This window comes from Penicillium lagena, assembly GCF_028827675.1.
Source record: "Penicillium lagena strain IBT 129212 chromosome Unknown utg000002l_segment0_segment0, whole genome shotgun sequence".
NCBI lineage: Eukaryota > Fungi > Ascomycota > Eurotiomycetes > Eurotiales > Aspergillaceae > Penicillium > Penicillium lagena.
Window position 1 is genome coordinate 501,994 of NW_026623223.1, and position 25,446 is coordinate 527,439.

The window sequence follows — 25,446 nt, forward strand, 5'->3', positions numbered from 1 at the left end:
ATGCCAGGCAATGATATCATGAATAAGATGTAGGAATCTCCACGGAAGGTATAGGTCTCTAACGTCTATCCCCACTACCGAAGTGATTAAGTTTGACTACCCTCAAGTATATAGATTATAGCTTTTGTAGGCCTACTTTCTTAGATTTAATAACCCTAAATGAATCAAAATTAAACGATCAAACTATTTGTTCGACGTTTTTTATCCATTAAGCAACCTTAAGCGTTACTGACTGTATCTGACACAGTAGAAGCGTCACTTCACTACCGTTTTCCTAATTATCATCATCCACATCCTCAGCTCTATTGCTACTAGTAGCAGGAGTCGAGAACACATCGCAACTGACTGCCAGGGATGCGGATAGAAGAATTTTTATAATCAATTTCTGCTCTATAAACATGTTTGATTTAAAATTAGCTTTTTTCAATCCTCTATCCGCTCTATTGCGTCGCTCTCACTGGACTGCGACATAGAAGGCTGAATAGTCTTATCTGGTGAACCAATCTCCTCATCCGATATTTCATGCGTGTGAGCGTCCGCCGTCGGTGCAAATCGGCTTCGGATTCTGATCTGCTTTCCATACTTGTAGAAGAGGAAAGGAATGCACGCTAGCAGGGTAGCAACGCCACCGATGAGGCTTCCTCCACCTCCAACACCCAGCGCGGTAAACATCTGGTTGGTGAAAAGCGGAGCGGCAGCCCCGCAGGCCGAGCGAGCAATGGTGTTTGCAGCAATGGCAGAGGCAGCGTACATCAGATAACAATCCACAAGGTAGTTCAGGTATGCGACAAAGATGAGCACCAAGGAGCTCGCGAGGAAGCATCCAGCGAGAGTGGGAACGATCCAGTGTACAGAGCTTCGAAAAAGTCAGTCTCTTCGCACTATCTCAACCCGGGAATTGTACTACTCACTTATATTCAGCTGACCACGCAAACCAGAACATGGTTGCCGGAAAGCTAATCCCACCAATCATCGCTAAGGTTAATCGATCTTCAGGAACGGCATCTTCCATTTTCTTCTCACCCCTCTCAATCTTTCGCTGCTGAAGGCGAGTGTCAACCCAAACGATAAAACCACCGATCAACGCGCCAACAATGGTCCCAATCAATGGCAACTCGCCCACACCAGAGTTCCATCCGCGTTTCTCTTGGAACACAATGGGATAGATACTGAAAAGCATGTAGAGCAAGGTATAGACAACTGCCATATAGATGGCGCAAAGTAGAGAAATCGGGTCGAAAAGGATGATCCATGGCCGCGTCAGTGCCACCTTATAGATACCAACAAGCGTCCGATCGCCGTCCTCGACTTCAGCTTTCACATTCTCGTACCCAGGGATCTTTGCCTTTCGAACTCGCTTCGCCTTGTTGTACAAAACTATCGGTGCGTATGTCTCCGGGATGGTCAACATCACGACAGCCGTTCCTCCACCGAGCCAGAGCAGCACATAAAAGCTCCATCGCCAATCCTTCTCCAGCTCCAGAAAGCCTGCGATAACGGGACCAAGAGCCGGTCCGATGTAAACCATTGCCGAAAAACCGGCCATGGCGTTGGCGCGCTGAAGCGGATCCCATAGATCAGCGAGGACACCTGGAGCGTTGCTCAAAGGAGCGGAGACAAAAGTTCCTGTGAGGAACCGACCCACTAGCAGGGCCCCCAGATTGGGTGCGAAGGCGCATAGGAAGTTGAACGCAAGATAAAGCGTGAAACTGATGTAGAAAACCCACCGACGGCCGTAGAACTCGCTGAGGGGAGCGAAGAAGAGGGGACCGGCGCAGTAACCGAGCAGGAAAAGCGTGATTGTGAGACCAGCTACCTCGGTCGAGACCCCGAACTCTTTGGAGATGGAACCAAAACAGCCACTGGGAGAGCTTGAGGCGAATGTGGCATTCACGACGAGTAAAACGGCACTTATAGTGATGGCAACACGGCGAGCCATCGACCAGTTGTGAGGGTTCTCGATGTCGCCGGGGGCGAAGTCGACATATCCATTTTCGTTGAGGCACGGTACAGATTCGGGAATATCTCGAGATCGATAGGGTTTATTGAGCGCGTGGGACAATAAACGCGTGATAGCTGACATCACGAGTGGGCAAAGATGAAGAAATCCATAACTGCGCAGGTCAACCGGTAAAAAGTGGGCTCATTAATATTTATGCACTCCCACAGACACCGCTATTATGACGGACGGACATTACTTGTTATGTATGGTGGCAATTACATAGTTGTGTCCGAGGCCGAGGCTTTATCTCCGGGCAGGGGACGAAAGCTGGTTGCGGCGGGAGCTTGCCGATTAACCGGGCAGCCCATGCAGAATGTACGCCAGCGCGCCCCGCCTGAAGATTCCCCACCAAGCTCACCTTGGTTGGTTAGTTAGTTAACTAGTTAACTAGTTACCCAGACCGGCTACCAAGCAGAGCGCACGTGATGTCTCCAAGGTTAAGCGACCGAATGCGTTGAAAGGGAATGTTTAACCACCTAATAACACAGCTCAGCAGACTATTAAGGAATGAATGGCTTGATTAACTTCCCTACGCATTAAACGTATCACAAAACCGCCATTTTATTACCTTAGTAATTATCGATACGTTAAATTCGACTTCCCCTTAAATATGTCTCAGTTCTCTCTCTCACGCTAGAAGCAATGACGGTTTTGATTGACGTTAACTATCTTGGCAAAACTACAAAGGTGATAGAACTTCACACACTTCTGGCCGATGCTAGCAAACTCTGTACAGAGGAAATCGCTGCAACGACATATGGCATATCGCCCTTTGTAGGTCTTAGTTGGGAATGATAGAGCCACAGCAGCTTTCTTCCATGGCAAACTGTCTGTTGCAGCTAACGAGGCGATGCAATGATGGATAATAAACATGATGCATAGGGAATTTGAGGAGTCACTGTAGTTGTGGGTCTTCTGTGAAATTGTCCTCGCCCTATTGAGTTTGGGTAAGTGGATATATTAGGGAACCAGCTTTAGATGTGCATGATAATAGATATTCGATTAATGCATTCTTCTTTCCCAGGCATTTCCGTGAAGCACGAATAATACAATCGCAAGTTAAGAAGTCATAGTCTTCGTATTTTCCTTCTCAACCTTCGTCAAAGTCTCTATGGTGTGATTCCAGACCTCCTTGCTCGTTCCGTCCTTGCGAACCGTCTCATAGCTTATCCCTTTCACTCCTACGTCTCCTCTTTGCCCAACGGCATAACAACCACCACCAGGCTCCCCTAGCGTGCTCTTGGCAACCTCAACCTCGTCAGCGATTTTATTGCCTGCGGTTCCCTTTGCAGGATACCGTGATGTTGCGAGATAGGTCATCACGTCGCCGCAGTCGTCCGCTGAAGTCATATAGAGCATTGCCAGAGGCTTTAGGATCCGCCAAAGAAACCTGAACCAAAACGGCATTTCAGGGTTGTAAAATCCGGGCCCATCAACGAGGCCTGGATAAATATGTGTCAGACTGAGCTTCCCAGCATTCCTTTCCGCAAGCTCCTCAAACATAAAAGTTTTCATAAAGCACGTGTGCTTTCGAACCCCAGTCACACCGTACGTTGCTGGTGGAGGGCAGCCGATGGGTGACTCGCCTGGTGAGGTCCCATTCTCAAATCCCCCGGCATAGATTGAAATGACATGGCCCGGCAGAGGGGATGCTGTCAGTAATGGCAAGAGCTGTAGAATGAATCTGATTCTTGAATAGTATACGGTCGAAATAAAGGCATCGAGGCCTTCACTCGTTACTAAGATGCGTTAATATTGATATTCGCGCAAGTTCTGGCCGCATATAGCAGTATCTTACCTGTTGGTTTCAGGAGAATCGGATAACAATGACTCATGTATAGCAGATCTATACTCGGTGTGTTGTGTAAGGGGGCCTCGGTCTCCCTTCGGATGATCTCTGTGCATGATTTATCGACTTCACTGATAAGTGCGAGGTCTGTCGCCTGTACAAATCGCCAGTCGGAACCTGGACTAGCACTTCTGCCCTGGGCGATAACATCTGCAGCACGCGTGGCGTTGCGACCGATTATATAAACGCGAAGTTTGGAGCCATCACTAGCAAAGGCTTTGGCGAGGCTCTTGGCTACATACGAACCAATTCCAGTTGTTCCTCCAACTAGACAAACAACCAAAGGCTGGCCCTTGGGGAGCTCAGCTACCGCAGATCGAATAATATCCAGGTCTGGCATTCTGACTGAGGGACGGAAGGCGGGCCCTTCGGTATTGTGAAGATAGCTAGGTCCAGCGGTTGATCCGCTTCTTGTGTCAGCGTTGGAAGTCGATTATCTAAGAAAGACGGTGGACCCGCTAAGTTACCGTTAAAAATCCCTCCGAGATGTTATCAAGTCCCTCGGATGTTTTTCGGCAGACAACCAATGTAGCGCGCAATGTACCATGCCCAAAGCAGGTATGCCAGCGCTCAACTTCATGTTTCATTGAGCACGAAACCAGGCTAGAGCCTCTGTCAGCCTGGTCTGCCATCTCATTCGTGGACATGCCAAAGGCAGCGAAGCGATCCGCTTGCGACCGGTGCAGAGAGAAGCGAGTTCGATGCCCCCGTCCCGAAGACAGCACGGAGCCATGTGCCCGCTGTGTTCGCCTCGCCGCAGCATGCGTTACTGGTTCCCCGGGATATCCCGGGCGGCCACGAAAGGCGCTCGTCGATGGCTCTCCTGGCCCTGACATGGTCGCTGCCGATGGCTCCTTGCGTGGGTACAGGGCAACTCTACGAGACAGCGACGATATCGAGTTACATACACCTGCGCTGGATGAGCCGATGTCGGTAAACTCGCCGGCGAGCTGGTTCGGGGCCGGTACGTCGTTGAATTTGCTGGATGACCTCGGAGCCGCTGGGCTTTCGAAGCCTGCTGCGCATCCACCAAAGGGTGCATTGTTACAGGACCACTCGGATCCCTGGTCAGCGCACGGCGCTGGAAGTTTGTTTGGCTTTCCTTTGAGCGAGGAGGGTTCTGCGTCAGATAGTATTCCCCTGAGCACCGTATTACATCACCAAGAGCTACCAAGGGGAGCTGATAACCTCGACATGATGTATGCGGGCCAGGACTCTAACATGTTCGATGTTGATTTCCTCGATTCATTCGAGCGCCAACCAAGTCCGCGCCCTTTTCAACGCCCGAGTGCAACGAATTCGCTGATGCGATTCGGAGAAAAGATGGAACGGCACATCTCAGCCATGGGCGCTTTTCTCTCTGACCCTCGCAACATAATGGAAAACTGTCCGGAGGACTCCATGGACATGACTACTGAAAATCCGGTCACGATAGCAATCATGTGCACCGAAGAGTTCGTCGACATTATCCAGAACTTGAAGGCGACCACTCGGTCCGCTCCCTCTTCCTCGTCTAACAAGCTCTTGTCACCTACCGCGTCATCAGTCATTCAGTCCGAGTCTCTCAGCACAGAAACAACGCTCCTGATACTGTCGAGGTACCTCCAGCTGATGAGACTTTACGACTCTCTGTTCCATGACGTCCAGCGATGCTTGTGTCAGATCTCGTCGGAAACTATCAAGTCAATAAAGGTCAAAGGGGTATTCCGCATCGCTGGTTTCTCTTCGCTGCAAGACATGCCAGGAAAAGCGTATGCCAAGGGAGTAGTCGAGGTCATCAAAAGCCACATCCAAACCTTAGAGCGTTGCATGGGGCTCCCAGCGGTATATTGCCTCTCGAGCGACGGAGCTGCGTCGCCGAAAGGGATATTTGCCGACGTAGATCGAGCACAGTTGCTCCATGCTGTCATGGCACAAGAGGATGTCAGATCACAAAGAGGAAACAAGTCGTACGTGGAGTCGATCCGAGAAAACATCAACAACACGGTTGCATTATTTGGGGATTAGAAGTACGAAATGATAATCGCCTAGATCTATGGCCAAGTTCTAGGAGGCACCATAGATCAACCGACAAGACAGACCGTGGCACGGTCCTGTACCTCTGCTGTGTTGAAGTGGTGTTGACCCATACCCTGTAGGCGACTCCTTAAAGCATGAAGAATTAATGGACCAAAACAAGTCTGATATTGGCATGCTAGCGTGGAAAGCTCTCGCTTTGGGATCGAATCAACGGGCGTCAAAAGTCAGAACTGTGTCCGGAAGCTGTATCCTCTTGTCCCGTACCCTCTCTAGCCAGGTTCCCCTTTTGGAGCCGCAGCCATGTTGGACGTAGTGTCAAGGATTGGAATTCCTATAGGTCACATACAGGGCTTTTGCCCTTCACCGTGATTTTCCATTTTGTAACTCCAGTACTCGTCGATTATTGGCAAGATTCGTCCTTAAATTGTTAATCTTCAGATTTATTCAAAAGAGATTAATTCATTCGTAATTTGCATTCCCCTTTTGGACACGGTAGGTGCTATATTTGAGCTTGTTTACGGAAACCCTCATGGAAACAAAAGAAATTACATTATGGCATGCGTTAGTCGCCTATCACCGCACGTCTGAGCCGTTATTGTGACGTCTCTGCCCACTTCGGTATATATACTGGTCATCTCCATACGCACACCACACACGAACGCTGTGTCCTGTCACGGCACGGCCGCCGGGCCGTTCTCGTTCGTCTTCTCCGTCATGCCGAATTCACTCTCGAGCTCTTTTCTAAGCGGCACCTCCTTGAGGAGAGCAGCAACGAGGAAGCCCGTAGCGGCAAAGGCGATAGCAACTTGCCATGATCGTTGTAAGCTGCTATTTTGCACCGCGGTAATCTGGGCGCGTGTCTCTGCCGAAAGAGAGTTAAGGAAATTAGCCGTGGCGCTCTGGTAAGCACCGCCGTCCATGAACTCCGCTGCCACCGTCGCGTTTGTTATGGCACCAGAGTTCGCCAACTGTTCGGCTCGATTGCTGAAGATGGCGCCAGCGATGGCGACACCCCAAGTCACGCCGAAGCTGCGCATGAAGGCCCAGGTGCCCGCCGCGAGTGCCGTATCCTTGTCTGTCAATGGCGCTAGTAGAGCAGGGAGCAGGGTGGGTATGGCCAGGCCGGCGCCGGCAGACTCGATGATCTGGAACCCAACCCAGGCACCCACGCTCGAGTTCTGGTCCAGCATTGAGAACATGCCGAATCCAACGACCACGAGAGCGAATGCGGTGATTAGTATTGGCTTGTATCGGCCGAACCTGGTGAGCAACAACCCTCCGATGATGGCGAAAGGTACCAAGGCGAGGATAGTCGGCAAAAGCATAATGCCCGACCGGTATGGTGTCGCACTAAGCACGCCCTGAAAGTAGACCGGGAGGAAATAAAAAGACCACATCGTGATGAGACCGTGGAGAAAAGTGAGGGCGAAAGTGGCAGCTGAGGTTCGGTTGGCGAAGAGGTGAAGCGGCATCATCGCGTTCGCGACAAACCGAGAGCCCTCGAGCACGATGAAGCCCACAAGCGCAACCATGCCAAGAACAAGAGGCACGATAACGTGAAACGAGGACCATGAGTACTGGCCACCCGCCCAGTTAATAGCAATCAGAACAGAGCTTGAAGCTCCAATGAAGACAATATTGCCCAGCCAATCGAGGTTCCCCAGTTTGGTCGCCAGAGTATTCGACTTGTCGTAATTAACATGCAAAAACATAACCAGCAGCACTAGTGACGGACCCCCGATGGGCAAGGCCATATAGAAAGCCCAGCGCCAGGTGCTGTAGCTGACAATGAGCCCCCCAAACAAAGGACCGAGTGCGGTTCCCACAGAGATCATGCCAAACACCAGGGCCATGTAATTCCCTCTCTCCCTGAGGGGAACTAAGTCGCAGACAACCGTCTCGACTAGAACACTGATGCCAGAGCCTCCAAAGCCCTGCAAGACACGACCGCTGATCATCATGGCCATGTTGGTGGATCTATTTCCCTCATAGTCAGCACATTTCTCTATCTAACAGTGTTTCGAAACCAGCACTAACCCGCCACATATACCGCTTCCAATTAAGAAGGCGACCGTTGCCACAATTAGGGGCCACCGGCGGCCGAATACGTTTGCGACTTGTCCGAACATTGGTTGAAGAGACGCCCTGAAAAATCACAATCGTTGATAACCATGGCCCGTTGGATGATGCAGCGTTTTCATCCGAGGAAGGAGAGAGCCTTACATGGTCAAGAAATATCCATTAGCGACCCAGATGTAATTATCGCCGCCGCCCAGATCGGCGATGATGACTGGTAAGACCGTGGAGGTGATTGTGGCTTCCATGGCTGTCAGGAGGCTGGTCAAGGCGAGGACGAACAAGATGGCCCAGAATCTCGGGCCCCTTTGATTCTGTTTGGGAATTTCCTTTGGGGCCTCCTTGTCGTCATCTGAAGCTCCTGAGAGCGTTTTTGTAGTGACCGCGTCTTGTTGTGACATTATACTGAGGGCGGGTTTTGAAGCGCCAGAACGGGATAAGCATCGAATTTACAACGTAATCGATTTTCCCGTTTAAAATTATATTATATAAGTCACAGAGAAACTGATGATTTTGCCGCTTTTATTTCTCAGCCATAATTTGGCTCGGAGGTTTTCGTCGGATGCATGTGGAGACCAATCCTGGGGGGTTTTCAAAACCCTACGAGACGTCAAGTTCCAATTGATTGGGGAACATCGCTCGCAGTGTCCTTTCTTCGGCGAAATACCACCTACTCAACCATTTGCTCAAAGAAATCTTTCAATTGGATTTATTATTGCAATCACCGTCTTGATCCATGACATCTCTATTCCCCTTCTTGTTATCTTCGCCTTGCATATCCCTCCCTCAAAAACAACGTAAGTGCTCTCTGTTTCTCACTTACACACTCGACAAATATCATGAAATTGTCTTTATCAAGCTTGAACTCTTTCATCTTCTTCTGCAGAATATCTTCAATTCGCAACTACATCGCGGAAGTGCCGAGGTGAGGTTGTGGTTGCCTGAGGAGAGAGGATCGGGGCAGCTTTTCGAAATGCGCTAAGCCTTAAACCACACCCAGTTAATATGAACTTTTTATTAATTGCTGTCAAAAATCTCCGATTTATATGTTTCTGCGTCTTTTATCAATTTTCGAGCTTTAGGACGATTTTGACACATTTGGTTCGACGAGGCGAACTTGCACTTCCTATTCGGGACCCCGGCCCCAGATCTAGGACCAATGCGTTGTCCGCCTCACCAAAACAGAGTCACGCCTTTGGAAACTGCGTCATATTGGAAATAAAAGTTCATGATTGCCTAAAAAGTTGAGTCAACTAACCTTGGCATTTGGTTTTGGCGCGTGGAGACTCTTTGTTGGTCACAATATTTAAACGACCGCATTGCCACCATAAACAAGCCCGACAGGCACAACCTCGTCCTCTGTCTGCGACAATAAGGTCACAGTCACATCTGTTAGAACTTATTATCTCTGTTAATTGACTACCACAATGGCGTACAACGGAGCCCTGCCGCAGACTCTCAAGTCCATTACGGCTACCAAGATTACCGAGCTGGCCAAGCAGCGTGCACTGTTCGACGAGCGCAAAAATGAGATCCTCTCCGCCGCCAATGCTGCGCCGGATTTGCGAGCTCGCGCCCATGCTCTGTTAGACGGCCTGTCACGCCTGAAAGGCTATCCGAAAGACGCGCTCGACAAGGATGACATGGACCTGGATGTCGACTCGTCAGGCAATGATTCCGATTCCGAAGCCGGCGATATTTACTCCCCCGGAATGGGTCAACTGCATCACGCCGATCACACGAATATTCGGCGCTTTCTCTTACAGGGCCGCTACGATGCGTCGATCTCGGAAGCAACAATCCGCGACTGGATTGTGCAACTTGAAAACGAGCTACAATACCTGGAGCTCAAGCACGAGCATGCTGACTTCTACAGTAAGCTGGTGACTGAATGGCTGGAGCATCTAGATCAACGCATTACGTTGCCAACAGCGGACGATACAGACGACACCGCATCGAGCAAGTCCGCAACAAGCTTTGAGAACGTCGGTCGCGCAGAAATGCATGAACAGCGAGCTACATGGGAATCCCTAGTCTTTTCACCTGCCATATCTGTCAACTATGTCAAGATCCGCGATTATCTTGACGGCCTCTTCACCAAGACCAAGTTGTCTCGGGAGGCTCTCAAGCTCCTGAGAGAGAGCATCCAAAGGTTTGGGACAGACCTCGCCGCTAAACAAGAGTGGCTTGATGTTAATGAGCTTACGTGGGTTTCAAAGGCGTTGATAAAGACCGACCTGCTCAGCAACGAGAAGTCAACCATCTTGAAGGAGTTCATGCGGAATAAGGAAGTCCTACAGGAGGTGGCGGATGTGCTCAATATGCGCCTCGCGTCCCTTGAAAGCTGGAAATGGGACAAGCAGGGCATTCCCGTTGAGATGCGCCGCCAGCTCAACGGCAAGTACCGTGTTTTTATGGACGAAGATCTTCTCGACAGTCTTCTGCTACAGTATCTAGGGACTACCTGGGCTGTCAAGCTGCGAAAAGTATTTGAGAGCTTTCTGCACTCTCATGCGTGGTTGGAAATGCGAGAGGACATTCCTGCCGAGTACACAAAGAGGCGCAAGTATTTCCTGGGGCCACGAGCTGCCCCGGGTCTGCAGACCGTGAATGAACTCCGGAAGCAGACGTACGAAAAGGAGTATTTCATGAGCCAGCTTCCTACTTCTACAGACGAGGGTGCAAGAAAGTACGATGACGATGGACCGCAGACCAAAAACGCTCTTCAGACAAAACACTCCCTTCTTCATCTCCTCGTCACCGAGTCCATTATTCACAAAACTCAGCGCGGCGAGTTCACAGCTGTCCGTTCTGATTTCCAGTGGTTCGGACCTTCGATGCCTCATTCAACAATCCTCACAGTGATGGATTACTTTGGCGTGCCAGAGATGTGGCTGAATTTCTTCAGGACCTTCCTCGAGGCTCCTCTACGTTTCGTTCAGGATGGTCCAGATGCGCCTGTTCAAGTTCGCAGACGAGGCCTCCCGATGAGCCATACACTCTCCGACTGCTTCGGGGAGTCTGTCCTTTTTTGCATGGACTATGCGGTAAACCAAGCCACCAATGGAGCATTCCTTTACCGGCTTCACGACGACTTCTGGTTCTGGGGCACAGAGTATGGCTGTGTGAAAGCTTGGAACTCCATGTCAGAGTTTTCCAGCATCATGGGCCTCACCTTCAACCAGGAGAAGACTGGAACTGTGCGCATGACCAGCTCTGAGCCCACAGAGACTCAAGCCATGGCACTCCCTGTCGGTGACATCCGTTGGGGTTTCTTGGTTCTTGATGCGAAGCAGGAAAGATTCATCATCGACCAGAAACAAGTAGATCAGCATATCGAGGAACTGTCGCGACAACTCGCGTCTTGCAAGAGTGTTTTTGCCTGGGTTCAAGCATGGAATGGCTACTTTGGGCGCTTCTTCGCCAACAACTTCGCCCGGCCGGCGATGTGCTTTGGACGAGACCACATCGACATGGCGATATCGACATTAAGCCGTATTGAGCGAACACTCTTTGGAAAAGATTCAAGTGACACTTCCCAACCCAGTGGCGTCGCGGACTATCTACGATCGGTGATCGCAGACCGATTCAACATCCATGACCTTCCAGAGGGGTTCTTCTACTACCCTGCCGAACTGGGTGGCTTGGGTCTTCTCAACCCATACATTCGGCTCCTGTCTATGCGCGAAAACATTCAGCAAACTCCTCAGCGACGACTCCAAAAGGCTTCGCTGAGCGATGAGGGCTCTTACAGGATTGCCAAAAACAACTTCGAGAAGAACGGACCCGAGTATGGCACCACCGCGTGGCGCAATGAGCAAGGAGAGCCGCTTCCTTTTATGTCGTTCCGCGAGTACTCTCAGTACCCAGAGACCTACAGCTCGGCCCTCCATGAGGCGTACAAGGATCTAATCGAGGTGCCACACGAGAAGAACGTGGCTGCGACGGCCGGGTTCGTCAAGAGCCAAGCAGGGTTGAGAAATTCCTCGGGCAAGTTGAGCAAGAAGAGTGCCATTTCTGCAAACTCAAGGAACATGACTCCTTACTGGCGCTGGGTGGGAGAACTGTACCATGGCGAGATGGTGCGTACCTATGGCAGTCTAGCAGCGGTTAATCGGGAGTTCATGCCGCTGGGGGTGGTGAAGACGCTTCAAGAGGGCAAATTTCGGTGGCAGGGCTGAGATTCTCTTATTGTTGACGCCATATATTTAATGATTTAAATGGCTGTCCTTTTTCATCTGCTTTCCGATCCTAGTTGTGTTTAAAACAAGATCAACTCTTTCGTAGGATCAAAAACTAGCCGCCTGTCTAGCCGTGTAAGATATTCATCCTATTTATACCGTCTCAAATTTATTTATATTTCAGGAGATGGGCTTAGTTCTGGTGGTGCAGTATAGTGAGTTGCCACGTTGGTCACCAGCTACCCCATCAGCGATACATCTCACTGCCAGTATATTCAGTGACCATACATGCTCCTCCTTTGGTGTAATATATGTAGTCTTGTTTCCATTCGAGTATAGTGGTTCTAAGTAGTATGTAGTCTGCTCGCCCCACCTGCCATATTGGTTTCGGCTGACTTGCCTAAAATGCCAAAAGACAACTTGGCTCCCGCAACATCAACACCAACACTGTCCAGTTAATTCCTCACCTGCCACCAGAACAACAAGATGGACCCATTTTCAGCAGAGGGCGGTACGCAATCTCACAAGCTGTCTTCTTTCCTTCTCCTACTGACCTCATTTGGTCCCCGCAGAGCTCCTCAACATCCACAATGCCTTCCACCAAGGCCAGTACGAGAACGTGATCGACTTCGACACCACTGCCCTCTCCCCGGAGAACCAGCTGCCCGCTCGCGTGCTCAAGCTGCGCGCCAAGATAGCCCTCGGTCGCGCCGATGAGGTGCTCTCCGAAGTCTCCTCCGAGGAGGACACCCCTGATCTGGCCGCCGCCAAGGCCCTGGCCCAGCACACGGCGGGCGACGAAGACGCCGCATTACAGCTCGCCCAGGATCTAGCGGAGAATTACCCGGATAACGGGACTGTTCAGGTGCTGGGTGGTACGCTGCTCCAGGCGCAGGGTCATAGCGAGGAGGCGCTGGCGCTGTTGTCTAAGCACCAGGGGAACATTGAGGCGTGAGTGCCGTCAAAAGCCATGCGGGGGATATAACACTGATGCTATATAGTGTCGCCCTGATTGTCCAGATCCACCTCCAGCAGAACCGCTCCGATCTTGCCATTAAAGAGGTCCAGACTGCCAAGCGCTGGGCGCAGGACTCGCTGCTCATTAACATCGCCGAGTCCTGGGTTGGAATGAGAGTTGTATGTGCTGTTTACAAATAAGGGATACGGCTTGTCTAACAGTGACCCATCCAGGGAGGAGAGAAATATCAGGCTGCCTTCTACGTCTACGAAGAACTCGCCTCCGCACCTAGCACGGCTGCCCCGCTCTCGATTACCGGCCAGGCAGTCGCAGAGCTGCACCTGGGCCGCCTGCCCGAGGCTGAGGCCGCGCTCACCGCCGCACTGGAGAAGTACCCCGATCAGGCGGAGTTGATTGCCAACAGCATTGTGCTGAATGTGCTGGCGGGCAAGCCGAGCGTGGACCTGGAGTCGTATGTCTTCCCTTCCTCCTGGGAGTGATAACCATTGCTAATAATTCCCCCGTACAGCCGGCTGCAGCAGGTCAACCCCTCGCACCCTCTTCTCTCTGATATCCAGGAGAAGAGCGAGTTCTTCGACACCGCGGCTGCGAAGTACTCGCCCAAGGTGACCTCGTAGTTCCATTTGGTCTTTCTTTTTTCTTACGAGTTGCCACGATTCCAAACCCAAGTTATATTACCTGCCATTTCCCCGTTCTCCGTGTCTGTCTGTGTCCGTGCCGGGCTTAAAAACTGCTTGAGGTATAGAATAATGGCGTTCCACTACAAAACACAACCTTGGACACAATTGCAGTACTAAAAGCATCGTATGTTCATTGTAGTTATGCTGTGCGTGGACTTATTAACCAAAAAATCTCCATAATCATCTCTTAGACCACATTATAGCTTCGCAGCTAGCCACTGCCGCACATTACGCCCAGTTTCTGTCTTCAGACAATCATCGATACCAGGATTCGTGTAGAAAGGGGCATCGTGGGACTCGCCGTAGCCCACCACATAAGTGGTGTTGGGAAAGATAGACTGGTTAAGTCAGTGACAAGATAGACACATGGAAGGGAAGGAAAGGACGATATACCTTGACCTTCTTTGCAAACTCCTCAATCGACGAAAGCAAGAGCTCATCACTACCGGCCAGAATTAAAATCCTCTCCGTCTTCACGTCCTTCCACCAGTCAACGGGAGCTCGAGCTGGCTCGCTCCAACTATCGGGCTCCTTCCCCGCGAGATACCCTTTAGCCCAGCGCTCCAAGGCCCCCTTGGTGAGAATATCCTTGTTTGCATTTTCCGTGACGGAGGGCCCCTCGGAGCTAAAGTCAATCCACGCTCCCAGGCCAAATACACCCGCCAGTGGCGCGGAAAGGGCCAGTGGGTCGATCTCTGGGTGTGGATGTGATATGTGAAGCAAGGTGCTTAGGGCTAGATTCGCGCCTGCGGAATCGCCGCCTAGATATACATTTGCCGGAGAGCGGTTTGTCTCAGTGACGAGGTACCGGAGAGCCTCAACAGCTTGACGCAGTTGGGTCGGGTAAGTTTGGCATGTGGAGAGTGTGTAGCGCACGAAGAAGACTGCCAATTCGTGGCCATTATCATTTAGTTCCTGGATGAGGGCCGTGGCGAATTGGAGATGTGCTGGGTTAGCAGGTAAGACGAAGCCGCCGCCTGTACATCGCGTATTTAGATATTTCTCCATGTTGTGTAACGTTTTCGGGCTCACCGTGATAGTATATCAACACATTCTTCGCATTCTTGTTCCCAACCCAATGCCCCACGGCCCCATGGGCCAGCTTCACCGTCTCCGGTGCCTGGCCGCTTCCTTCCATGAATGCGGTATATACATCGCTCGTTGGACGGCCCAAGTATCTATTGCGCGTAAATATCCCTAGTCTACATAGGCAGCCTCGTCTCGAGAGGGTAACGCACTGGTTCTGCCGATCGCTCACCCGATTAACGAGCTTGCGCACCGCCGCGGCAATGATATGGTGACTGAATTTGGTGGGATAACTCTTGTCTCGGAAGACGCCTGTTAGCGCCGCATACAGTGTCGACGCAAGAATTGCGAAACGGGCGAAGGGGAGGTCGACTTTCTCCCACAGGGTGAGTTTGGGGGTATCGTCGTACTTGGCATCCATGTTGCAGTGTGTTTTGGAGATTATGCTGAGGAAAGAGTTTACATGTCGGCCCGGGTGGGCATAGACTGTGAAGAAAGGCGTGGAGAAGCAAGCGCCTGCCATCTTCCCCGCTTCGGCTTTGGGGAGCCTCGGCTCTACGATTCACGGGCCGCAGAACGAGTGGAAGGAGGAGTAGGAGTGGTGATTAATACCTTTACTGTGGAATCTCGCAGACAAAAAGGAAGGGGTGCTGTTGATGCGTTGACCGAGGTAGTCTAATGTTGAAATTAGGGCTAGAGATGCGACCGCGCTAGAATTGATCAGAACAGTTCAATGCCCATTGACCATGTCCTCCTTACCAGTGAGCTCGCAGAATGCCTTAAACGTGGTGAACACATTGTCATCTCCACCACCACTCTCCGTGTTCTCGATCACACACTCTGCCTCGGCGCCCACAAAGAAAACATAGCCCTCCTGGATCTCTTCGGTCTTGTTGCCCACCGTAATCCGGCCACGACCGGCCGTGCAAATCAAAATGCTGGGACCTCCGATTGGGTCAAAAGTCGCCTTGGCGCCGGTGCGGATGAGATCCGTCTTGACGACGCTGAACTCCTCGATCGGCGGGTCGTAGAGGATCGATGAAGAGCCGCTCGTATATGCCGTGGCGTTCAGGATAGTGTACGGGTAGTCCTTCGGCTCCAGCTTTTGCTCCTCGATCGGTGCATACGAGTAAGTCAGCATTTGGGTCAGCGTGTCCACGTCCTTGAACTTGGGCGTGAACCCGGCTCGCACGACATTGTCGGAGGAGGCCATGCACTCGATGATATCTCCCGAGATATAGGCGTGGATGTCATCCGCCTTGAGGAACATGGCTTCCCCGGGGGCCAACCGGACGAAGTTGAGCATGAAGAAGACGAACAATCCAATGTCGTTCGGGAATTGGCCATTGAGTCTCGTCACAATGGCGGCCAGCTCCGCCGGTTGGAGGTGGTTTGCGTCGGCGGCATCGGGCAGAGTAGCGAAGCTGGCTGGCGTGTTCTCAGCTGCCGCAATCAGGTCCTTGGTGGCAGCCTCGATGCTCTCGGGAGAAGACTCCATCAGCGAAGTGAAGATCGAGCGCAGCGCATCCTTGTTCCGCTGCATAACTTCCAAGTCATCCGAGTCTTCGTTGCCCTTGACAATCTGCTCAAATTCACTGGCTTTCTGGTCTCCAATCAGCCTGCGGAGAGGCTCCACGGCCTGCAGGAAGTAGGTGATCTCCGACAGCGGACGGAATCCGCACAGCCCTTCGAACGGGGTGATGGCAATGGTCATTTCCGGCTTGTGGTTGTCATCTAATAATCAATGAGCATGATACTTAGTTAGAAAAAGGGACGTGTAAATTACCGGGATAGTTCCGTGCGTCTCTCGCATGCAGCTTCTCGGCCAGCTTCTTGTTGGGATGGGCTTGGATGCTGAGCGCCTTGCGAATGGAAAGCACCTTGAACAAGAATGGCAATCGCCCACCATATCGCTCGCTGATATCCGTCGACAAAAGGGCCTGGTTATCTTGGACGAGATCGAGGAGGGTGCGCTGGGTCTCGGTATCTTTGGAGGGGAGGGAAGGATGCGTGCCCATCCACAGCTGGAGGATGAACCAGTTAGCCCAATCTTCATGCGAATCCGACCACACATACTTCGGCATATGGCTTCTCGGCCTCTACTGTGAAATCCGGGGCCGCTGTTGTGGCTGCGTACTTGGCCGCGCACGATTCTTGACCGAGTTTGCCTGTGACGAGATTCAGCGCCGGGGCACTAAGCGTTGTTGGTGGTTAGATCCTACCCCAGTCGTAGCTATTGACGCCTGCGTGAGGGGCCAGTCAGTTAATGCGCGCATTCGCGGATCAAAGCCCGACTTACCGCATTGCAGCCGAAGCAATGGAACCTGCATATTGGATGGTTGTGTTGGTGTGGAGGTGGGGGAGGTGACGGGGAAGGGGTTGTGGTTATCGAGTTCAATTAGGGGATCCGAGCAATGACGGGGAAACGACAGGGAACGAGAGAAAGAAACAGCGATAAAGGAGAAAACAATAATCTGTTCTTTCTTTTACTTCATCCAGGCCCAAAAACAGTCCCGCCTTCCGCAAACGTCACTCACCGGATTACCTAATTCGGGCACGGGCGGTGTATTTCTGCCAGGCACGACCTGGTATATCCCATTGCATCTTGTTCGATTGAACGTTGGCTGATTTCGCCCACTTGGGTGTGGAAAGGCAATTTTCGCGTAGAAATCGCCCATTAAATATTTTGGGAGCAGAACTGGACTAATACACAGGCAGCGGATCTGTGGTCAACCGCCTTCCTATTGTCACCTCTGGGCACGACCGACCTGTTATCCATTTTTATTGTGCCCCGAGTGAGCAAGCTCCTTGACGACACTGAAGATTCTCCGGGCTCTGATCAAGCAGGACCTTTCAATAGCCATCCACTGTCTATCGAGTCTGGTGTGGAAAAGCTGCTGTTGCTGTGGGGTTCTGCAACTCATGTTCTCGCTAGTAATATCAAACTGCAATTATTCCAACTGATAAAGTCCCTGCATTGCGTCTATATTGTGGTTGATGAAGTATTGGCAGCTTTGATCAGAATGAAATTACTGATTTCTTTACTATTCTTCGAAAATTAGAACCGAACTTAATCAAGCCGCAGCTCCAAATCGCCCTTTTTTTGCGAGAGACCTTGGAAAAGGAATCAGATTGCCGGAGACCAGTGAATACTGCAACCTCGCCTCTATCCAGAAAATTAGCAGGCTGACCATTAAGCACACATCAGCCACAGAATCGGTCAACTGCAATAAGTACCTTTGATCTGATGAAGGATTTATTTTAACTAGTTATCTTGTCAGCTATAGGTTTATAGTCAGGCTCGGTGATTGGTAAATCCCGACTTGCTTGATCATTGCCTCTAGCTAACTAACTAATTTACGACGTTGACCAGCAGTCATAGAGTAGCTGGTACTTCAATCATTTTCGCCTTCAATAAGGTATTCCCGCTAGTCAGGTTTGCTGGCATGCAGTTGTGTTTATCATGTACCACCCGTGGGCTGTCAAATCGAATCCAGGCTGACCTAAATTACCTGTCGTATTGTCGACACCATGAATAACTTGAATGTCCGACGTCGTAGGGTAGACCCCATCATCTGATGTTATCCAGTATTCAGGAGAAGATTGACTGTATTCTGGAACAATAACATCCAGTAATACTGTCCTGGATGCTTGATAGAGGACTTTTGGTACCTCATCGTCGGTATGTGTGACGCGATATTTCTGTCCCGAACCTTGGCTGGTGATAAACTCGGCAAGAGCTTTATTTCCAACTGATGGAGCACCGAAAGTATACTATATGGAAGTCACTTAGATACACTTTGGACGGGCTTTACCTGTCACACTGACCATATCAAGATGATGTCCCTCTGCCTTCAAATGAGCAGCTTCCAGTGTAGCTAAAGCTCCCCCAAGGCTATGCCCAGTTACAATCAGCTCAAAGCTCGGGTATTTAGTCTTCGCTGCTTTGAGAGCCGGGTTGATAATGTCAAAGGCACCGAGGGAAGCTTCCCAGAATCCTTTGTGAGCATAGCAACCCGAGCAAAGTCTGGATGCATCAACCTGCTGGAATTCGAGGTCTGTCTGTCCATTTTCATTAGACACAGTGCCACGGAATGAAAGCACAATCAGCTTATTCGTTCGATCGACTGCGAGGTATCCAGTCGTATCACCAGGTTGTAAGCTGCAAATGAGCGCTTATAAGAGACTTTTCTCCCAGTATTTGATAGACACTAACATACTCCCAGAAAGGATTTGTAATTTCAGTATCTGCTTTTTGGAGTGAAGGGCATTTACCAGGATCGCAATATACTGGTAAACCTGACGATGAGACATTGTGATTAGCACCACAATTTGCGGCAACAGCATATTGCGCCATGAGATAGAATTGATTCAGTATATTTGGCGATATGTCTTTCCTCGTCAATGAAATATCTTGAAAAGGAGCTGCGTGGTGTGCAGAGCTTACCTCTACGTCCCAGCTGTGGTAAAGCAGCACTAAAAGTTTGCCTTACGGCAACAATGACCAAAGCAAATCGAAGAAAAATCATGCTGCAGTATGTCGGAGTACTCTCTGGATAATGTCAAGAGAGATTTCGAGACTTAGATATAAAAAGTGGGGATAAATAGCCTCGTATTATCCGCTAGTGCCAGCCATGACTCGTTAAGAAGACCCCTGCCACCGTAGCATTCTGGCGAGACGCTTGACTCTATCATGCGGGGAACGGGTAAACTTCGGATCTCAACCCATTCATGATAGGCTGGTGATGGATACTTTGACTGTCAAACTAATCCCTTTTAACTGATGCTTTCGTTTTTCACCGCTCCCTAGTGCAAACTATCTAATCACCGGTCCCATTCATGCTTCGCGCTATCTCCGCAAAATCCAATCACCAAATATTGTCTTCAAGATTATTTCATTTGTGCTTTACGAAAGTGACTGACCTTGCGCTGTCAATATCTTCAAGGTTTTGTTTTCATTACTCTGTAGTTGAACAATGAAGCGATTCAAGATGTCATGCCAATCGGCCTCGCCGCTGGAACAACAGGAAAGTATGCACCAGTTTAACTTTTATGAAGGGACCAAGCGTTATGAGATGGTAAAAGTAATACTAGGTGAGCGATCGTACGATGCTGATAGGCTAATCCACTTTCCCCATGCTGCACGAACATCTAGAGTCGCATGCAAGACACAAATAGTTACCCTCACACCTAGTTTGCCAAAAGAACTTGCTGATTCCGGCTCTCATTAAGCGAGATGGAACCTATGTACCAGTCCCGAGCCACCACTAGCGCCGGATCCCTTGCCTATTATAGGCAAGTTCGAGGTCTGACCTGAACTGTTTCTTCTCTCTTGTGGTGGGTGGGCTCGGAAGATCATAGCGATTTAAGACAATCAAAGACGCCGAGACCAAGCCAGTCCTCGTCTTTATATGTTTCAACCATCTTATATATGCCTCCATCCTGCATTGAGAATATTCGAGATTTTCAGCAGCATACATAATACGTACCGAAATCTTTCTACCTCAATTCCGAAATACTCGAAAAGAATGAGGAGCAGAATGATCTCCAGATTTCAGGAGCTTCAGCTCACCAAGCTTATCAGATTCGTGGCAGTTGTTTCTGTTTTCTTTCCATCTATAATGGCGGAAAACGGGGGATATCATAATGGCGGATCATTGACTTCTTCATCTTCCACTTTTGAATCCTCGCCGGCAATTTCTTTCAGTCGCTTCTCTTATACACAAGTCACGACTGAGCGCTATGCCACTCCCTTGCCGAGTCCTCTCAAGGTCAACCCTTATGGGCCCCATTTTCACAAAGCTTCCAAGTTACTACCCAATCTCACATATACGACTTACTCGCTGGATCGCCACGCAACGGCGACTCAGGACCGCAACCCATACGGGCAAAGCGCCTACGCTGCTATGTGGAAGACCTACTCCTACTCTTCCAATGTGCCATTCACGACTACAATGTCTCCTACTCCCATTCACACAAGCGAATTGGTTTATCCACCACGATTATATAACCCCTTTCCCGGCGCAGCGGCCGGATTGAGTCCTACACGAGAGGGAAATGCTAGTACCGAGTGTCTTCAGCTCCCTGCAGACTTTATGTGGGGTCTAGCCGGCAGTGCCTGGCAGACAGAAGGCGGGCTGATGAGCGAAGGTCGAGGCCCTAGTGTGCTGGATTTCATTGGAGCGCTCCCAAACCAGGATGGACTCAACGACTCAGTGACCGCGAACATGCACTACTTCATGTACAAGCAGGACATCGCGCGCTTGGCGGCAGTAGGGATTCCATACTACTCTTTCTCCATCAGCTGGACACGCGTAATACCATTCGGTGTGACCGGATCACCCGTCAACACAGAGGCTCTAGACCATTATGACGACGTTATTAACACCTGCCTAAAGCATGGTATTATTCCAATGGTGACGCTGCTGCACGACGACTCACCCACTGGTGTCGATTATGACAACGCAACATCCTTCGGCCCGGCGTTCTTATACTACGCAAAGATCGTAGTGGCAAAGTTTGGGGACAGGGTACCGGTATGGCTGACGTACGGTGAACCCAATGGCGGCATCGGTCTATTTTTCAAGAAATACGACACCTTCCGCACTCTACTCCTCGTCCACGCTGAGTTCTACCACTGGTATCGTAATGTGTATCAAGGAACAGGCCAGATCTCAATCAAGTTTGCAAATAACCTGGCGACACCCCTTCGTGGGCCGAGCAGTACTGCTGATGTGTTTGCCTCACTCCGCTACCAGGACTTTCTCTTAGGGATCATGGGCAACCCACTATTCCTGGGCCAGCAATATCCAACAAGCGTACTGGATACCCCCAAGTTGAATTTAACGCCACTGACAGCCGATGAGATAGCGTATATCAACGGGACCTGTGACTTCTTTGCATTGGACCCGTACGTGGCTCAGTTAGCAACAGTCCCACCAAAGGCAAACTCGAGCGACGGATCCAATGACCACCAGCGGCTGAGGGACTGTATCGCCAACCCAAGCAACCCACTATGGCCTCAGTGCGCAGAAATTACTAGCATCCAGCAAGATAGTTGGCCTATGGGGTACTTCTCGAATGCATATAGCAAGGTGGCACCTAGCTACGTTCGCCAGCAACTTGGGTACGTGTGGAACACATTCCAACCGCAGGGCGGAATCGCCATCACTGAGTTCGGATTCAATCCTGCATTCGAGGCGCAAACTTCTGGGGATGCACAGCGTTTTGATCTCACTCGCTCATTATATCTGCTCGAGTTTCTTGACGAGATGCTCAAAGCGATCTATGAAGACGGTGTGAAAATGGTTGGTGTCTTCGCCTGGAGTTTGTTCGACAATAATGAGTTCGGCTCTTTTGCTCAACAATACGGCGTGCAGACTGTTAATCGTACTACTGGAACATTCGAGCGCAGGTATAAGAGAAGCATGTTTGATTTTGTTGATTTCTTCCACGAACACGTCGGTTCTTCAGAGTAGGTTCAGGCAAATCCAGCTGTTGATCGAAAATGAACCACAACAACACGCGGTTCGTGAATGATTGCTTAAAATATCACCATGTTATTGTGAAACTTCAGAGCAAAAGTCACTATACTAAGCCCCTATGAATCAATGAGTGGAACGGTCAGCCTGATATTCGGAGACGAAAAAACTTGGCAGCCATTAATGGTTAAAATAGGCTGGTAGTAATAAATGGGAAAATTGTACCACCATCGACTCCAGAATACAGGATGTTGCATTTGCGAGAAATGTGATGTTGCGCCGCTGTTGTACTTTGAGATACTAAGGAGTGCCGAAGTGGAATTGGGAGATGACATACTCAACCACCGTACATCGAGTCTGGTCTTTGCTCACAGCCACCGCCTTGTGCTCGTTTCGACTTTCCTGTGAACCCAGAATAGCAGGGTAACGGTCCCATTCTTATATTCGAATAGACTAGAGTGACGAATTTAGTAATGGGGAGCGAAGGCCGAGTGGTAATTAATAGAGCCCTTTCAGGGTGATGAATACCACAAAAACATTTCTTCTGTTGTACTACGGGATGAGCAGATCTTGTTGTACAATTTATAGATGAATATATTGAGAACCCAACTCAATGAAGACTCAAGGCGGCAACTCAAGGTGGCAAATTGAGAGGCGAAACGTTGTTTTCATTCATTAGATGGGCTTCGAGACGGTCCGCAGGATGTGTGGACCCGGTACAAAGCAGCCTTCATGAAGTGAGCAAAAGCGTGTCATAAGCCTATCCAACCGTATGTCACCCTCGAAGAGTCCTTGGATGTGGCTGGCTGCGAGCCAAATCGGCGCTGTGGATAAAAGGAGCAATTAAAGGAAAAGGGCAACATATAATTAGCTCTAAAATATCGCGAATTCCTTCAATATGGCGTATTGGGTGGTCAGGTAGCTTGTGGGTTTCTGTCCTCCCACTGCATTCACAGCAGCATATTGTACGATCAATTGTAAAGCTTTGGGCCTTTGCGACAATTACCTTCCGTACACTGTATGTAGGGCCGCTCCCCCTTCCGTGAGTCGCATGGAAGCGCTAAACAGCGGGGATAATGTATCACCCCCACTTGTAAATTCGCCAAACTTCGTCGGGTAAGCTGAAATCTGCGAGTCGGAGGATCTACCGGGCGGACAGATATCCCTCCGATAGAAGCGTATTATCGTTCCAGCCTGCAGAAAAATATGTCTTTGTCTTCGTCCTTATCTTTCTATATTTTAACTATACCACTACCGCGACCAAGCTTCATTTCACCGATTCCCGCACGTTCTAGTTTCTTTCTCTGCTGCCTGATCAGTATATTTCCCCTTGTTACACACTGTCACTAGATGATTGTCACGATGCTCGGAGTCCACGGCTATTGTGATCCCGCCTTTAATTCTGTCCGTGATCTGTTGCAACAAAGAATCGCCGAGGGTAATGAAAGAGGCGCCTCCCTTTGTGTGAATATTGGCGGCAAGAATGTTCTCGACATATGGGGTGGCTATGCAGACGCATCCCGGACTAAACCATGGGAGAAAGACACGCTTGTGGCGGTTTGGTCGTCTACCAAAGTGGTCACCGGTCTGGCCGCCCAGATCCTCGTGAATCGTGGCCTGTTAGATGTGAACGAGAAGGTAGCCACTTACTGGCCTGAATTTTCGGCCAATGGTAAGGATAATGTGAAGGTCTCTCATATCCTTAGCCATTCCTCCGGACTACCTGCCTGGGAGGCCCCGATGACCTTTGAGGATATACAAGATACAAAGGGAGCAACTGAGAGACTCGCGGCCCAAGCACCTTGGTTTACCCCCGGCGAGCGTAGCGCATATCAAATGTCAAACCACGGCCATTTGATCGGCGAGATTGTGCGTCGCATAGCCGGCAAGTCACTGACTCAATTCATCGCCGATGAGATTGCTGGTCCTCTAGGCGCCGACTTCCGACTAGGAGTATCGGAGGAAGACTGGTCTCGCACCGCTGAAATGATCGGTTTTGAGATGCCACCTATGACCGGCATTGACCCGTCTAGTATCATGGCTCGGGCTTTTATGGGGTCCGTCTACGTGTCTACAAGTCCCAACGAACCTGGATTCAGAAAGTCCGAGAACGGGGCCTCAGGCGGATTCTCAAATGCACGTGCACTGGCACGCATCGGGTCAATGGTCTCGCTGGATGGAATCGTTGATGGAAAGCAGTACTTCGCCACTAGTACACTTGATAAAATGATGGAAGAGCATATCCGAGGGCTTGATGCGTCTGTCTTACAATACGTGCGTTTTGCTCTTGGGGTTGCATTGCCATCTGCCATAGCCGCGCCCTGGATCCCAGAAGATGAAGGCATCTGTTTCTGGGGTGGTTGGGGAGGGTCTATGCTGATTATGGATCGCGGCCGGCAAATGACCATCGGGTATGCCATGAACAAGATGGAGAATCGAGTGATGGGAAATGCGAATAGCGAGGCCTATGTCCGGGAGATTTACAAGATCGTTGATGCTAGCAATAAAGTTAGGTAGATCAGATATGCATAGGAAGTATGTAATTTTCCTTAATTCGATACGAATGATTACTATATATAGGACTAATAGAAGTATATCGTGGATAGCTCGTGAGTGATGTTCCTTTATTTGACACGAATGGCTACCGGATATATGACTGATAAAGACACGGATAGATTGCGAGTGAGAATATTGATTCAGCACGAATAACTACTGGATATAGGACTGATAGAGACATGGTGTGGATAGGATGTAAGTAATGATCCTTGAGTGAACACAAATGACTACTCGTATAGGGCTAACAGAGGCACGACATTGATAGATTGTGCGTGATGATCCTTCATTCGGCACGAATGACTACTGGATTTAGGACTGACGGAGGCACGGCACGGATAGACATAAGCAAGAAGGTGATGTGGTCTTGATGGATCTTTGTTGGCTGGGTGATGGCGAGGGGTCTCATAAATGCCTTAGTGTAGGTTTTCCCTATCATTAGGTTTTCCTACACTGTTGTGCAAATGCAAAGGTTTTTGCGTCATATTTTTACTATACAACCGATGAATAGGAGTAGCTTTGTGTAGTACGACTGCTAGATCAGTAAACTTGCGCCTGATAGACAATCAGCGACCAAGATTAACTCGAACGGGCAGCAAG

General features: G+C 50.1%; 12 protein-coding genes across 12 annotated transcripts; 5 read left to right on the forward strand and 7 right to left on the reverse strand.

Annotated features, from left to right (window-relative positions):
* Window positions 1-423: 423 nt before the first annotated feature.
* On the reverse strand, window positions 424-2,083 carry N7510_002936 (MFS transporter; the record flags this gene model as incomplete). The annotated part of the gene is made up of 2 exons (XM_056974863.1): window positions 424-856; window positions 912-2,083. 2 exons carry the CDS (start codon window positions 2,081-2,083, stop codon window positions 424-426), a joined length of 1,605 nt encoding a protein of 534 aa, XP_056834819.1.
* Window positions 2,084-3,061: 978 nt separating this feature from the next.
* Window positions 3,062-4,191, reverse strand: N7510_002937 (short-chain dehydrogenase; the record flags this gene model as incomplete). Its single annotated transcript, XM_056974864.1, has 2 exons — window positions 3,062-3,741; window positions 3,801-4,191. 2 exons carry the CDS (start codon window positions 4,189-4,191, stop codon window positions 3,062-3,064), a joined length of 1,071 nt encoding a protein of 356 aa, XP_056834820.1.
* A 146-nt stretch (window positions 4,192-4,337) lies between these two features.
* Window positions 4,338-5,858, forward strand: N7510_002938 (Zn(II)2Cys6 transcription factor domain-containing protein; the record flags this gene model as incomplete). The annotated part of the gene is made up of 1 exon (XM_056974865.1): window positions 4,338-5,858. One exon carries the CDS (start codon window positions 4,338-4,340, stop codon window positions 5,856-5,858), a length of 1,521 nt encoding a protein of 506 aa, XP_056834821.1.
* Window positions 5,859-5,897: 39 nt separating this feature from the next.
* Window positions 5,898-6,511, reverse strand: N7510_002939 (uncharacterized protein; the record flags this gene model as incomplete). The annotated part of the gene is made up of 2 exons (XM_056974866.1): window positions 5,898-6,060; window positions 6,453-6,511. The coding sequence occupies 2 exons, from the start codon at window positions 6,509-6,511 to the stop codon at window positions 5,898-5,900; spliced, it is 222 nt and encodes a 73-aa protein (XP_056834822.1).
* A 30-nt stretch (window positions 6,512-6,541) lies between these two features.
* N7510_002940 (uncharacterized protein) lies at window positions 6,542-8,347 on the reverse strand (the record flags this gene model as incomplete). Its single annotated transcript, XM_056974867.1, has 3 exons — window positions 6,542-7,847; window positions 7,908-8,015; window positions 8,094-8,347. The coding sequence occupies 3 exons, from the start codon at window positions 8,345-8,347 to the stop codon at window positions 6,542-6,544; spliced, it is 1,668 nt and encodes a 555-aa protein (XP_056834823.1).
* Window positions 8,348-9,373: 1,026 nt separating this feature from the next.
* N7510_002941 (uncharacterized protein) lies at window positions 9,374-12,127 on the forward strand (the record flags this gene model as incomplete). Its single annotated transcript, XM_056974868.1, has 1 exon — window positions 9,374-12,127. The coding sequence occupies one exon, from the start codon at window positions 9,374-9,376 to the stop codon at window positions 12,125-12,127; it is 2,754 nt and encodes a 917-aa protein (XP_056834824.1).
* Window positions 12,128-12,613: 486 nt separating this feature from the next.
* On the forward strand, window positions 12,614-13,723 carry N7510_002942 (putative Coatomer subunit epsilon; the record flags this gene model as incomplete). The annotated part of the gene is made up of 5 exons (XM_056974869.1): window positions 12,614-12,638; window positions 12,700-13,078; window positions 13,129-13,264; window positions 13,319-13,557; window positions 13,615-13,723. 5 exons carry the CDS (start codon window positions 12,614-12,616, stop codon window positions 13,721-13,723), a joined length of 888 nt encoding a protein of 295 aa, XP_056834825.1.
* A 260-nt stretch (window positions 13,724-13,983) lies between these two features.
* N7510_002943 (putative 6-hexanolactone hydrolase) lies at window positions 13,984-15,233 on the reverse strand (the record flags this gene model as incomplete). The annotated part of the gene is made up of 4 exons (XM_056974870.1): window positions 13,984-14,124; window positions 14,180-14,763; window positions 14,819-14,964; window positions 15,025-15,233. 4 exons carry the CDS (start codon window positions 15,231-15,233, stop codon window positions 13,984-13,986), a joined length of 1,080 nt encoding a protein of 359 aa, XP_056834826.1.
* A 309-nt stretch (window positions 15,234-15,542) lies between these two features.
* Window positions 15,543-17,142, reverse strand: pmi1 (mannose-6-phosphate isomerase pmi1; the record flags this gene model as incomplete). The annotated part of the gene is made up of 5 exons (XM_056974871.1): window positions 15,543-16,546; window positions 16,599-16,836; window positions 16,889-16,980; window positions 17,035-17,055; window positions 17,112-17,142. The coding sequence occupies 5 exons, from the start codon at window positions 17,140-17,142 to the stop codon at window positions 15,543-15,545; spliced, it is 1,386 nt and encodes a 461-aa protein (XP_056834827.1).
* A 1,102-nt stretch (window positions 17,143-18,244) lies between these two features.
* N7510_002945 (lipase family protein) lies at window positions 18,245-19,126 on the reverse strand (the record flags this gene model as incomplete). The annotated part of the gene is made up of 3 exons (XM_056974872.1): window positions 18,245-18,586; window positions 18,641-18,974; window positions 19,029-19,126. 3 exons carry the CDS (start codon window positions 19,124-19,126, stop codon window positions 18,245-18,247), a joined length of 774 nt encoding a protein of 257 aa, XP_056834828.1.
* Window positions 19,127-20,433: 1,307 nt separating this feature from the next.
* On the forward strand, window positions 20,434-22,290 carry N7510_002946 (beta-glucosidase; the record flags this gene model as incomplete). The annotated part of the gene is made up of 1 exon (XM_056974873.1): window positions 20,434-22,290. The coding sequence occupies one exon, from the start codon at window positions 20,434-20,436 to the stop codon at window positions 22,288-22,290; it is 1,857 nt and encodes a 618-aa protein (XP_056834829.1).
* Window positions 22,291-23,655: 1,365 nt separating this feature from the next.
* On the forward strand, window positions 23,656-24,810 carry N7510_002947 (serine hydrolase domain-containing protein; the record flags this gene model as incomplete). The annotated part of the gene is made up of 1 exon (XM_056974874.1): window positions 23,656-24,810. One exon carries the CDS (start codon window positions 23,656-23,658, stop codon window positions 24,808-24,810), a length of 1,155 nt encoding a protein of 384 aa, XP_056834830.1.
* Between the last annotated feature and the right edge of the window lie 636 nt (window positions 24,811-25,446).